The following is a 13287-nucleotide window of genomic DNA, read 5'->3' on the forward strand; positions in this document are numbered from 1 at the left end:
ATAGAATAGCCGGGGGTATAGAAAGGGAATAAGCTGCTTTATTTATAGATCAGTGTTGTACATTCCTGAATGAACAAAGATAGCTGTCACATTTGTGCAGGTCCAGCACTCAACCGAAGCGATACCTCTTTGGGCAACTAAGCTTGGTGAATAGTAGCACGCCTCAGGCAGCTTTTCTTTTGCTGGCTGTTTACCAATTCATTATCTTTTTATCCTGGCTAATGTAATTAGTCACCTGGACAGCTTGGTTAACTTATCTTAAACCTTGTGCTCTGGAATAATTAACCTCTATCTCTTTATAATTTAATGTAAGATAGGGCTGAGATTGAGAACGCAATTATTAGCATGATAACATTACCATGAGTATAGTTGTATTCGGAGAACACTTTCATAGTATCAACAACTTTTAAGTATCAACTATATCAGTATGCTCACCACGTTTTCTTTTCCCTGCAGCATGGGCTGACGAGCTCTCCGCTTTTGATCCTGTGCTTGTCCACTCGCTCACCTCCCATTCTATAGTAGTCGACTGGTCATCACTCACTCCGGCGCCGCGTCTCCTTTTCATCAATTTACCCAGTCCACTACCTTCGATCATTTCCTCAAACCAGGGGATTCCGTCCGTGGTTCCATGCCTATAAGTCCGAGCGAGATCCGATGTGGAAATGTCCGATGGCACAACGAGAGTTGATGAGGATTTGGAAACGGGAGCGTCTGAAGGAGTTGGTTCCTCCTCCTCCGCCGTTGACCCTGACGACTCGGATTCCTCCCACTGGGGAAGAAGCTCCAGGTCCTCTAATATCCGCTGATCCTCGCCGTACAAGCTACCGATAGTTACGGACATAAAATCAGCCTCCTCGCGTGGATTCTCGCTCCAGTATGTAAGCGGCGATCCGCAAAAGCCGCAAAACGCCCTCTGCGTATGTGGTGCATGGTGTGGCGAGAAGATACGACGGATGGTGCCATGCGTCTCGTCGGGGAAGAACGATTGGGTATGGGACTGGTACCAATTCAGAGGAACTCGCAGCCAGGCAGTAAGTGGTGTGCCATAGGACTTCCCTAGATAGCGATTGCGTCAGGATAGAAACCCCCCTCGAAAATGCTAAGGTTTACGTACGGTTGTCTCTGCCGCCGTCGAAGTAGACACGGGCGTGGTCGGTCACATTGTTAGGGATTTGAATCAGATATTGATTTCGCCCACACATACAGGAGCCATGCAGAGGCTCTTGCCGGTCCATGTTGTTGCAGAGGGGTGGTTGTGCCTTTCTCACGTTAAACTGGTCGCTTTTTGTAGCGAGGTATGTGGAAATGAGGTCATAGGTGGTATTAGCGGAGCAGACCCGTTGCGGACCAATTAGTACACCTCACTTCTTGTGTCGGAAAACATCAGTCCATGATGTGATAAAGAATTTAATATCCAGAGGTTATCAAGATATGTAAAAAAAAGAATGAATGTGTCGCTTTTACTGTTGAACAATGCACAGCCGAGCCCGGTCAAGATGTGAAGGAGCCAAGTCTGGGGAGAGTTTGGCCTCCAAAGGCCCCGATCGTCCGTTTGGGTTATTAACCTATTACGGATGGAGATTGAAGACTAGCCTGAATAATTGGCCAGCATCCATTCGGTTAGCCATCGTTTGTCGTTTGAGCATTTGATTGCGGGTGGATAAATTAGGTATGGATTTGGTTATTTTGGGCTGATCAGGGAGTCGGGACGAGTCGACTTCTCCGCACGCTAAAGTGATCCTAATCTTCAGGGTTCGAGATGTCGCGGACTCGCGATTCCTGGTTTGGCGCCATTACCCCAGTCTTCCCTTCTTCTAACCCCTCTGTCCCCATTTTCCCTTCAACATACGTTCTTCTACCGTTTATCTGTCCATTTATTTGGCTCTTCGTGGCCTTTCGGCACTGCTGCATTGCTCTCGTCGGTCACACTTGCCGTCACATGAGACCCGCCCCTCTTTTGCTACGCTCGCTTCTTCCACTCGTTCTTTGACAAAAACAAGGCAACATGCCATCCGCGCAGCCTCCTCCTATCCTCGCAAGCTCTTCTGAGCCGTCATACTCCCCGATTGCAGCCAGCGCATCAACAAATGTGGACGAACGGCATGATCGCTCTTCCTCTACCCCGACGAACTCATCCCGCCAGGGAGGTGCTAGCGAGAGGGATAAGCCTCGTTTGACGGAGCAGGAAAAGAAGAACAATCACATTGCCTCCGAACAAAAACGGCGTGCAGCAATCCGCGAAGGCTTTGACCGGCTCACCGAGCTCGTTCCTGGTCTTGAGGGCCAAGGACGCAGCGAAAGCATTGTTTTGAAGAAGACGGTCGACTTTATCCGCCAACAAATACAGGAGCGTCAGAGCCTTGTTGAAGAAATTGAACGCAGAGGCGGTCGTGTCAACGACGACATGCGACCTTAAGTTGCTTGTTTCCTCGGCAATTCCTTCGATGCCGAGGCTCGTCGGCGTTCAGGTTTAAGTTTGATGGCTGGTTTCAAATCCTTTTCACGCAAGAAACGACATAATGCCTTTCGTTGATATTCCGGTGCTGTTGTATACCCGCCGCGACGCATCTGGGGACGTTCAACGCAGAGAAGCGAAAGGGATGTGTGCCACATTCGGTCCTCGGTAGGGGGAGACAAGGAGACAATGCATTTCCTTTGCAACCCTACTTATCTTCTATATACAGAGTACAATGGGGCTGTATATGTACCCATTTTTTATAATAACGGTTTTTGCAAAGGGTATCCTAATGATTTGGCGTTTGGGTGTATAAGCATGATATGAGGTACCCTACGGGATAAGGTTTTCTCAAAACTCTGAAATCCATTATCCATGCGCGCTTTTCTTCTACCTTACAATATAATTACACATTTCTCTTAAGGTCTATCATTTGTTGGGAGGTTTCTGGAATAAAACCCCAGGTTGACACTGACATAGCCATTCTATTGCGTGAGGGCACGGAATCATGGACTAAAGAGCACATAAAATCCAGGTGAATATTGATATGCATGTATATAACTAGGTTTACTCGAACAAGTCCAATTATTTCCTGCAAATGCATGCCTATACTGAGAGAGTATCATCCGACAGTGCACCCTATTGCGTCGGTATTGCCTATATTACGTATCGTCAGGTGCTTGAGTACCAATATACCACGGCTTGACCGAAACAGCGATTTCTCAACGCGGCGCAGCCTACGGAATATAAATTTAGCTTGACATAGGATGGAAGTATTCCGCCAGAGCTATCGTCAAGCAATACATGAATCTCAGATGCCCAGCCTCACCGCCCACCGATTCTTCAAGACGAGTCAGATCTAGGAACGCCTCGGATACCAAGATCTGCCCCTCGCTTGCAACTTTCTACCTCCGTACTTTAGAATCCACCGCTGTTTCTGAAGACCCAAGTGAACGGACCAACTCACCATGCCCGACGATAAAAAAGAACCGCTTCTCTCCACCTCGGACGACCTCCCCCCGGCCTACGAAGCCACAACTCCAACACCCGTCCCTTCAAAACGCCAACTCCCACCACCCCCACCTCTCCCTCTCCCCGTGCTTCAAGACCTTCGCACCAAGCGCGTAGTCCTCGCCTCACAATCCCCGCGCCGCCGCCAAATTATCTCTTATCTGGGCTTACCTAACATCGAAATCATTCCGTCCGACTTCGCCGAAGACCTCCCTCACAGCCTGCAACCCTTTGAATATGTCCTAGCAACAGCCACGCAAAAGGCGCAAGATGTTTACGCTCGCGAGATCGTCAACGAGGAGAAAGGTGAGCCCGCGCTCATCATAGCAGCAGATACGATCGTCGCGGAGCCGCAGTCAGGTAATATATTGGAAAAGCCTCGCTCGGAGGCGCATCATATTGCTATGCTCAAGAGTTTAAGGGATACGGGCACACATAAAGTCTACACGGCAATTGTGGCAATGGCGCCGCTGGATAGTGCGCGAGATCCCGGGTATGCGATTGAGACGGCGGTTGAGGAGACGAATGTCAAGTTTGATGGCGAGGTGACGGATGAGTTGATTTTGGCTTATGTACGGACGCGGGAAGGGGTTGATAAGGCCGGAGGGTATGGGATGCAGGGGCTGGGGAGCATTTTGGTGGAAAAGATTGATGGGAGTGCAGACAATGTTATTGGGTTGCCGTTGAAGACGACATTGAAGGTTATTGAGAAGGTCATGGCGAAAGCAGATGATGATGATCTTTTAGGAGGAGAAATGGAAGGGGAAGGGGAGTCAGAAGAAGAGGATTGATTGAATGTAATTTGGTATTGATGTTTAAATGTTAGACGTTGGAGATACCCAGTGGGTTATAGATGGAAGGGAAGTATCCGGAAATAGTCACATTTTAAGCTCAGTGAGATCCAGGTCTATCCTGAGTCGGGCTACCGATAAAAAAAAAAAAAGGAAATAAAATATACAAAGGCAGACGCCCTAACATAGAAAACAACTCTGATATAACGTGATGAAAATGGGTAAAAGAGAGAAACCAAACATGTCCTGTCTATGCCTTCCAGATCCGCTTAACAGTCTCCGTTAGACCGACATCGTTCGTTTCAAGTTCGTACAGGCCAACAGCCGTGGTAAGAGTGAAACCACGCAGAAGCCAGTTCATGAATGAAGCGGTCTTGGGGACACGGCGTGCCGGGAAGTAATCGATGATGGAAGCCCTGTAAAGACGTTAAACCTTCGCACTGTAGATTTGAAACTGTTGTGGGACATACTGGAATCCAACGTGTGAGTGAAGGATGATGAGCGAGCAGAGGATAGCATCCGTCGTGGGGTTGAGGGAGCCGGCAGCGAAAGGGGCGATGGTGAGAGGGATCAGGCCAACAGCGACCAGCCTATGTAACGATATTAGTAAAGCGCTACATATACATTGCGAAATCCGCGAAGGTAGGGCACACCTCTCGAAAGTCCAGTGGTAGCTGCCGTGCGAAGGGTGAGGCGTAGGGATAGGAGCCGGGTCGTTCACTATGTAGAAGGTTTGTTAATACCCGTCCAACAACCGATGTGCTTCTCGAAATATTCCGCATATCTTTCTATCCACATATACGACTTAAATATTCGATTTCCTCCTCTTTCAAATTGCATTTGCCGGATTCGCGAGGATAGGTGTGAAGGTCTAACGTACATGTTCCTTGGATGGATTCTACATGGTTATTCGTTAGCATGATTCTTAACACTCGCATTCCCTGCTCTGCCCATAAAATCCTCCAAATCTTAAAGATCCAATGAAGCAACAATTTTGGTGCACTCACGAGGCTCAGGAGGCAGGATCTGCTTCTTCGCGGAGGCGTGGAAAGCCACGACCTGGGAGACCCCAGCGGCATTCCGGGTCGCCAGCGGCGTCCGGAAGGCAGAGAGGCAGGATTGGCGCATGAGAGAAGCCATAGTGATTATTTTGGTATTGACGCTGAAGATAATTGACTTCTGTCCGCGATTCAGCGCACTGGGAGACACAGGACAAGATACAGTCGTGAGGTCGAAGTTCCGCTGGAACCTCGGGAGTCCGCTCGGGATGCAGTCATCACATTACGGATCAGGTGATTGGCTGGCTACCGTCCGCCCAGCCGAATTTGGCCGACTGTCGGCAATCCCGTCGTTCATGCGACGTGACGAGCCACGAGATAAGAGCTGTGCTCTGCATTTCTGCATTTCTGCATTTATATTTGAGAGGCCCTATTTGAAGGAACGACGCCATTTTCCAACGTCTAAGCACAAATAAGGGTCCGCTTAAAAAGATGTTACCAGTTTCAAAAACAATATATTGGCAATTGGCATCAGTCTTCAGTTGCCGAGGGTGAGAATTAATCCGCAGGATGTTATTGCGCCTCAAGCAGCATCTATCCTATGAAAATACGCCCAAAACCAAACAAACCAACTTAGCCATGATTATCGTTCCTCATTAAAACTTCAAGACAGCCTTGCCCAGGTTCTTTCCATAGAAAATACCGACTAACCCTTCCGCCGAGTTATCGATGCCCTCCGTTTCGTGGATGAGGGTCTTGAATGAGCCATCCTTGATCCATTTCTGCACATTCTCTTGATGCTCCTTGGTGTACTTGTCTCCCATTCCAGCGTCGCCGACAATAAACCCGCGCATGGTCAGACGTTTTGTAAGCACAAAACTGATGTTCTTTATCGGATACGGCGCGCTGTTGTACTGAGAGATCATACCACAGACGACGACGCGGCCAAAGTTGTTCAGCGCTCCCAGGGCCGCTTCCAAATGCTCTCCCCCAACGTTCTCGTAATAGATGTCGATGCCGTTAGGGGCTAGGCGAGCTAGAGCATCTGCGGGCTTTTCCTTCTTATAGTTGAAACCTCCGTCAAACCCTAGGTCCTTTATAATGTAGTCGAGCTTCTCGTCTGATCCTACACTACCGATGACCTTGAGTCCCTCATGTTTGGCAAGTTGGCCGACCAACTGACCCACGGCACCGCTAGCGGCGGAAACGAAGATCGTCTCGCCCTTCTTTGGCTGGCCGATCTCATAAAGTGAGGAGTAGGCAGTCAAGCCCGGCATACCTAGTGCACCCAAAAAGACCCTGATGTCCTGAATACCCAGTGGGTTTTCGAGGGGACGGATCCGGGACAATTCATCGGCGCCTACCGAGACATACTCTTGAATAGGTAGGCGTCCAATAATAAGGTCACCTTCCTTGTAGGAAGCATTGTTGGAGCGGACAACCTTGGCGATAGTTGCGCTTTCAATAGGCTTGTTGAGGAGGAAGGGAGGTGCATAAGATTTGACTTCAGCGCTGCGCATACGACCTCGCATGTAGGGATCAAAGCTGGTGTAAAGCGACTGCAAAAAAACGCCATCCGCAGGTGCTGCAGCGTTTGCATCGTATGAGACAGGCTCAACCCCGATGTGCTCCCCGGGAACAGGGTATCCCTCAGGGATTTTCTTGAAGACGAGAGCTTTATTCGTGGCCATTGTGATTAGAGGTATCAACTGTCAAGTATACGCAAAAGCAAAGATAGGGCCTTAAGGTGAGGTATAGAGATAAATGTAAGTTGATGATATCAGAATAGCAAACCTCCCGTTGGCATTGGAATGTTTTGGCTTTATAAGTTCCTCGGCAGGCTCAAGAATGGAGCGGGGCAGAGCCAAAATACGCAAACTCAGACTGCGGATTATAAAGCATGATCCCACCTCGAGAACATTCTCGAGCAAGGGAGCCAGAACAGCAGATCTCAAACGGGTGGCCCAGTGGTTATGTCTGGAGTTGATTCCGAAAACGGTACTGTGGCGCGCAGCAACGAAGATAATGCTGGATTGACTGGCATAAAATAACAAGGATCTCTCGGTGAACGGGGCGTCAACATGATCGTTTGCGTGATGGCGCCGCAAGAAGACACTTTCTTGGTGAAAGAACCGAGGATGGACTCCATATGGAGCTCGGGGGTATTGCTTGAAGGAGGAGACATCGCCCTCGGCGCTGGTGAGGTCACTATGAACTAGAAACCGGAGCAATCGGTAAAGAAAGAGCTCCTCCCTCTGCTCTTTCCTCTTCGGGTTGTGCATCAGCTGTGACACCAAACTAATTGATAATGAGATATCAGATACAGAGCTCTGACGCAGCTACGATTGGTAGTAGTCGTAGAAAAAAAAAGGCGACTCCATGTCCGGTAACGAACTCCAGTCAAAGCCCAGTGGACAACAACCCGCCATTTCCGATCGGAAAATGGCTCCTGAATTCCTTGAGACGGGTTCAGATGAGCATGGAGTCCTTATATAAGTAGCTTCCTACTCCTTTGTCGTAAATGTAAACTATATAACAAACATGAATCCCGCAGCCCCAAAACTCAGTCTCAAGGCTGAAGCGACTTGATGCCTGAGGCAGAAGAGTGTCGAAGATCGGCCCCGTCAGGTGCATATACACAGAGTCCCTTCCCAGGGACTCAACAACATGATGTTGAAATTAACCTTGTCAGGGCAGAGAACCCCAATGATCGATGGGAATACCCCATCGACAGATCTTGCCCCCAATTTCGCCTAGATCTCACAGGCCTCCCTTCGTAGTCAGCGTGCGATGGCCAATCATGACGAGTCTCTCCCTTCGCCGCCTTTCAGGAAATCCGCGACTTTTCTGCCGGTTGATATTTTCGTAGATAAGAAGTTCCGTCTGGTTTTTTCCTCTCTTCCATTGCCATCAGCCGTGCTTATTCCCAGCCTTGCTCGAATTAACTTTTAAGTTGTTTGTTGTTTCTTTGCATTTTTTTACCTGGGGCATTTTGCATACATATTCTCTATCTTACCAACCATGTTGGTTGCCTTTCGTCGCTCCGCTGTGAGCCACGCGCAGCGATCCTGTCTCCGAACGCTGTCGGCGAGACCAACTCCGCAGCGCCTCCAATCGCTCTATTCATCAATTACTGGGCCATCGTTCGCGCCAAAATCGCTGTTCCATTCGTCTCAGTTTAGGCTCTCGTCATCGGCGATCGCTGTTGAGAAAAATGACACCCAAAAGTTTGATCTGGACCAGCCCGGACAATCGACTTCGTTCCGGAAGTTAGCAGAGGATGGAACAGTTTCTCGTCCATTAATCGACTGTATCACATCACACTTGCGCCTGGAGAATATGACGGAAGTTCAACGATTGACAATTCCTGAATCTGTAAATGGCGGAGACCTGTTTGTTTGCCCTTTCCAACCTACTCCCTCGCCCCCTTTAAATTCAATTTTACTAATTTGGAAACTCAAAAGGCTGGCCCAAGCGAAAACTGGTACTGGTAAAACGCTTGCGTTTCTTGTTCCTGTCATGGAGAGGCTCGCCAAAGATCGCTCTTTGAATAAATCGATTATCCGTCGTGGCCGTAAAGTTGGAACTATTGATATTAGGTCAATCATCATCTCTCCCACGCGAGAATTGGCCGAACAGATTGCAAACCAAGCTGCACCCCTCGCTTCCAGACTTGGCTTGATTGTACAGAAAGCGGTGGGAGGCACTCAGAAACGGGAGGCTTTGCGTCGAGTCTATACACAGGGCTGTCACATTCTAGTTGCAACTCCCGGTAGACTTCGGGATCTCCTATCTAACCACACCAGTGGTGTGACGGCCCCAAAGCTATCTTCACTTGTTCTAGATGAGGCAGATCGCTTGCTGGACCAAGGGTTTGCCCCGGAGCTTATGGAGATTCAAAATCTGCTTCCGGACCCAAAGGAAGTCGACCGTCAAACGCTCATGTTCTCCGCCACTGTAGCCCGAGAGGTTATGGGTATGGTTCGCAACACCATGAAGCCTGATTTTAAGTTTGTTAAAACCGTCAACGACAATGAGGTTCCCACGCATCTCTCTGTTCCGCAAAAGGCAGTGATCCTAAATGGACTCGAAAACGCCATGCCGGCTCTATTAGAGTTGACTAAGCTTAATATGGACAGAGACCCCCCATTCAAGGCAATTGTGTACTTGAACTCCACCAAACATACGAGCACTGCATATGAAATATTTAAGCACCTGCTGATTGACCCCGAAACACCGCGGAGCGGTAACCCTCTCGATCCGTTATTCCGAGGCGAGATTCATTCGCGCCTGTCACAGGCCGAAAGAACCCGAGTTTCGAACAAGTTTCGAAGATGCAAATCGGGCATCCTTTTTTCTTCCGACGTCACTGCCCGTGGTATGGATTTCCCCGGCGTTACGCACGTTATCCAAATCGGTTCGCCAAGAGATCGTGATACCTACATCCATCGTCTGGGCCGAACGGCTCGCGCTGGTAAGACAGGTGAAGGATGGATCTTCCTCCATCCAGGAGAAAAAGGTGCATTCGATAGCTTGATACGGGATATCCCCGTAGATGTGGATAAGACAACCCTCACTACCGCTGGCCTCAACATGTTGGACGAGGCCGAAGTGACCCCCGAGGCTCTATCCACCTTGATGCAAGTCAAGTCGGCCACTGCTCAACTTTTGCCAGAAGCCAAGGAGGAGACAGTCTCAGCCATACTTGCGACTTTGTCTGGAACTTTCAAGAACAAGCGGATGTTGAGCACCGCTATCGAAGACCTCTCGGTTCATGGTTTCGGCCTCCGCTCTGCACCATCGATAAGTGAGTTTAAGTCCCGGTTCTTAGGTCTTGACCAGGAAGATGGTTTTGCCGTCCGCAGCCGTCGCCCCAGCATTTACTCCCACGGTGGCCGCGCTTCTCCTCGCGGTCGTCGTGATCACTTCGGCGGCGGCCGTGACCATCGTGACTCAATTGGTGGCCGTCGCAGTTCTTTCGGTGGCCGTCGTGATTCTTTTGGTGGTGGCCGTGATCGTGGTTCCGGCCGTGGGCGTGGTGAGCGCGGCGAGCGCGGCGAGCGCGAGAACATTGGCGAGTGGCTCAACCAACGGAGGGATGAATGGGCTTAAACCATACAGCCAGCCCTCCAAGTTCTAGGCACCACCAAGTATATCCAACTGTCAGAAGGTGTTACTTGACACCTGCCTAAGCCGTCATTTAATAATTAAACCTTGGCACCACAACGAACCGCCTCTACTTGAAAAGAAAGCTTCTCCCTTCCTCTCTCTCTCTCTCGCAAGCACGACGGCGGGAAAAAGGCGTTTTATGACCCAAGAACTAACAACCCCAAACTCGGATGCATTGGGCGGCGTTTATTTTGTTCGGAAATTACTCACCTCACTTTCTCTCCCTTTCTCGCGTTCACTTCGGGCGCCTCAATATATTGTTGAGGGTTCGATTTGACTTGCGTTATTCCTGTAATTTATACATACCTGTTTTGCTTTGGCCTACTAGTTACGATACCTGCTTACTTATTCTGAAAAGGGTGTTGGATAGGGATATAACTTCGAGTTGACCATACTTTGTACGCTACGGATGTGTTAAATGTACTATATAACGGATCTTTTCCTGTGAAATTAATTGATGATTAACTAACTTCCTTGTATCTTTGCTCCACGTGAATAGTTAAGTTGATCGCGTTGGTCTACAATTCAAATTTTAGTAGAGCGAAAGTAAAAAATGAAAATACAAAGGCTCATGTTCTATCCAAATGCCCTACCCTCAAAGTAATCGTTGAGCCATCGAAGCGAAGTATAAAAACAGAGGGGTCACTAGTGGTAGTGGAGGAAAATATACAAGGTTTATTGAAAACTCGAAAGAATTCTCACAGAGAATCTATGAACAAATAACAAAGTAACTGGATAAGATATCATACCGTTCCCGTCCTCTCTAAGTGGGAAAATCTATTTCTTTTGAGATTTTTGTCGTTCCCCTTTTCATTATCTTCTGGAGAGGTACCTAGATCGTTCGTTGTAGTTGGTAGGCTCCGTCTACTCACGGCAAATCATGTCGTCACGAGCAGGACCAGTGCCGATCCATTTCACAGGAACGCCACCTAGTTCGCGCTCAATGTACTCGATGTACTTGCGGGCATTGACGGGCAGATCTTCGTATTTCTTGACACCCATGGTGTTGCTCTTCCAGCCGGGCAGCGAGACGTACTCGACCTGAACTTTGTCGAGGACCGTGGGATCGGCCGGGATGGTGTTCTCTAAGCGAGTGCCATCGGGAAGAGTGTAGGCAACACCAACCTTGATCTCGTCAAAGTCGTCGAGGACGTCGAGTTTCGTGAGGTTCAGGGCGGTGTAATGGTTGATTGCTTGGGAATACCGGAGGAGGACAAGATCGAACCAGCCGCAGCGACGCTTACGACCAGTTGTGACACCAAATTCCCTACCAACACTCTGGAGCTTTTCGCCATCTGCATTAAACTGCTCGCTAGGGAAAGGACCGGAGCCGACGCGGGTGGTGTAGGCTTTCACAACACCAATGATGGACTTGATGCTGGTAGGATTAAGAGACAGCGCTTGCACGGCACCACCCAGACCCGTAGATGACGAGGTCACGAAGGGGTAAGTTCCGTGGTCGAGGTCGAGCAATAGAGCATTCGCACCCTCAACCAGGGTGTTGGGTGAATCCTTGTGCTTGTTGAAGAAGGCCAATTGGTCGACGATGTGGGGGACGAGTTGCTTGCGGTATTCCTTGAACCTGTTGATCTCATCCTCAACATCGTAGTCCAGCGACCCGAATCGTGCCGTGTACCCAGAGTGAAGAGTCCTTAGTTTTCGCTCAAAGACTTCTTCATCCAAGATCTCTCCAACACGCACACCTCTCCTTGCGGCCTTATCGGCGTAGCAAGGTCCGATTCCCTTACCAGTGGTTCCCACCTTCCGGCCACCAAGACCCTTCTCCTCCAACCCATCGACAACGGAATGCAAATCAAAACAGACGTGGGCGCGGTCCGAGATGAAAGCGCGCGCCGCGGCACCCTTCAAACCCTTGTTCTCAAGAGCCAGCAGTTCCTTGAAGAAACTAGGAACGTGGACAACAGTTCCCGCACCGATCAGGTTAATACAACGATCTGAGACAAGACCGGAGGGAAGAATGTGGAAGTCGTAGGTCGTGTTGCCGTGGACGATTGTGTGTCCAGCGTCTGGTTCCGCGAATTAGAATATGCGCTTCGCGCAGGAAACGGCGAACTTACTGTGACCACCGGCAGCACGACAGCAGAGCGTCGCTTCTTGCGACAACATGTCCGTGATCTTCCCCTTTCCTGCTCTCGAATTAATATATCTTCTTCCCCGGACCGATTCTGACTCGTAAGAATAACCCACCTTCATCGCCCCACTGGCTACCAAGGACAATTGTAACAGCCATGATGAAACAATCGATGTCAATCTGAAACTAATTGACAAGATGTATTCAGGATCGAATCTGCAGAGAATTTGCGGTTAGCCTAGGCGCCGACAGAAAAAGAAACCAATTGACCCAGATAGAAGCCCAGCAGGCAGACAAAAGAGCGCAAGTACCAGAATACGTACAGCAATCGACCAGCAAGGCTTGCGAAATAGAAGAAAATAAACCACTCGGAAGTGATTGGAGCAGCAGCGAAACCTTCGCGACCGTCAAAGACCAAAAGCCAAAAAAAGAAAGGGAGGGGAGTTGCGGGTGACGGCGACCATATACTTTTGCCTCTGCCCGTGACTCAACGTAACTGTACTGTATCCCGCTGTACTTTACTGCCTTTGCCCATGTTGGAGGTCGGTATGGTAAGTAATAACCCCCACGGCGGGGCGAGGGTGACCGGATCTGGTAGGGGCCGCCACTTTCCTAATTTGGGATCGGACTGCCGGTATCGGCGGTTTTAGGGCTTAGGGGTAGGGCTGGCTCTAGGGCTATACAAGATATCAAATCAGCATTTTGGATTACTGAATAGATGGATGTGGTGTTCTACAGTCCAGACTATTTACAGCGGTCTGGGGAAAC

General features: G+C 49.4%; 6 protein-coding genes across 6 annotated transcripts; 2 read left to right on the forward strand and 4 right to left on the reverse strand.

The window, feature by feature from the left end:
- Positions 1 to 227: 227 nt before the first annotated feature.
- On the reverse strand, positions 228 to 1238 carry ASPSYDRAFT_53466 (uncharacterized protein; the record flags this gene model as incomplete). The annotated part of the gene is made up of 3 exons (XM_040848689.1): positions 228 to 243; positions 432 to 1059; positions 1118 to 1238. The coding sequence occupies 3 exons, from the start codon at positions 1236 to 1238 to the stop codon at positions 228 to 230; spliced, it is 765 nt and encodes a 254-aa protein (XP_040707642.1).
- Positions 1239 to 2008: 770 nt separating this feature from the next.
- ASPSYDRAFT_53467 (nucleotide diphosphatase) lies at positions 2009 to 4260 on the forward strand (the record flags this gene model as incomplete). Its single annotated transcript, XM_040848690.1, has 2 exons — positions 2009 to 2390; positions 3446 to 4260. The coding sequence occupies 2 exons, from the start codon at positions 2009 to 2011 to the stop codon at positions 4258 to 4260; spliced, it is 1197 nt and encodes a 398-aa protein (XP_040707643.1).
- Positions 4261 to 4510: 250 nt separating this feature from the next.
- ASPSYDRAFT_139466 (CybS family protein) lies at positions 4511 to 5400 on the reverse strand (the record flags this gene model as incomplete). Its single annotated transcript, XM_040840954.1, has 5 exons — positions 4511 to 4676; positions 4731 to 4850; positions 4914 to 4980; positions 5141 to 5158; positions 5268 to 5400. The coding sequence occupies 5 exons, from the start codon at positions 5398 to 5400 to the stop codon at positions 4511 to 4513; spliced, it is 504 nt and encodes a 167-aa protein (XP_040707644.1).
- Positions 5401 to 5914: 514 nt separating this feature from the next.
- Positions 5915 to 6949, reverse strand: ASPSYDRAFT_141417 (MDR family NADP-dependent oxidoreductase; the record flags this gene model as incomplete). Its single annotated transcript, XM_040841141.1, has 1 exon — positions 5915 to 6949. One exon carries the CDS (start codon positions 6947 to 6949, stop codon positions 5915 to 5917), a length of 1035 nt encoding a protein of 344 aa, XP_040707645.1.
- Positions 6950 to 8279: 1330 nt separating this feature from the next.
- ASPSYDRAFT_105539 (uncharacterized protein) lies at positions 8280 to 9878 on the forward strand (the record flags this gene model as incomplete). Its single annotated transcript, XM_040839843.1, has 2 exons — positions 8280 to 8650; positions 8723 to 9878. Coding segments are annotated over 2 exons (1527 nt in total), but the record flags the coding sequence as incomplete, so codon positions are not given.
- Positions 9879 to 11291: 1413 nt separating this feature from the next.
- adB (adenylosuccinate synthase ADE12) lies at positions 11292 to 12678 on the reverse strand (the record flags this gene model as incomplete). Its single annotated transcript, XM_040848691.1, has 3 exons — positions 11292 to 12454; positions 12506 to 12574; positions 12636 to 12678. The coding sequence occupies 3 exons, from the start codon at positions 12676 to 12678 to the stop codon at positions 11292 to 11294; spliced, it is 1275 nt and encodes a 424-aa protein (XP_040707647.1).
- Positions 12679 to 13287: the final 609 nt, after the last annotated feature.

This window comes from Aspergillus sydowii (assembly GCF_001890705.1).
Source record: "Aspergillus sydowii CBS 593.65 unplaced genomic scaffold ASPSYscaffold_1, whole genome shotgun sequence".
Lineage (NCBI taxonomy): Eukaryota > Fungi > Ascomycota > Eurotiomycetes > Eurotiales > Aspergillaceae > Aspergillus > Aspergillus sydowii.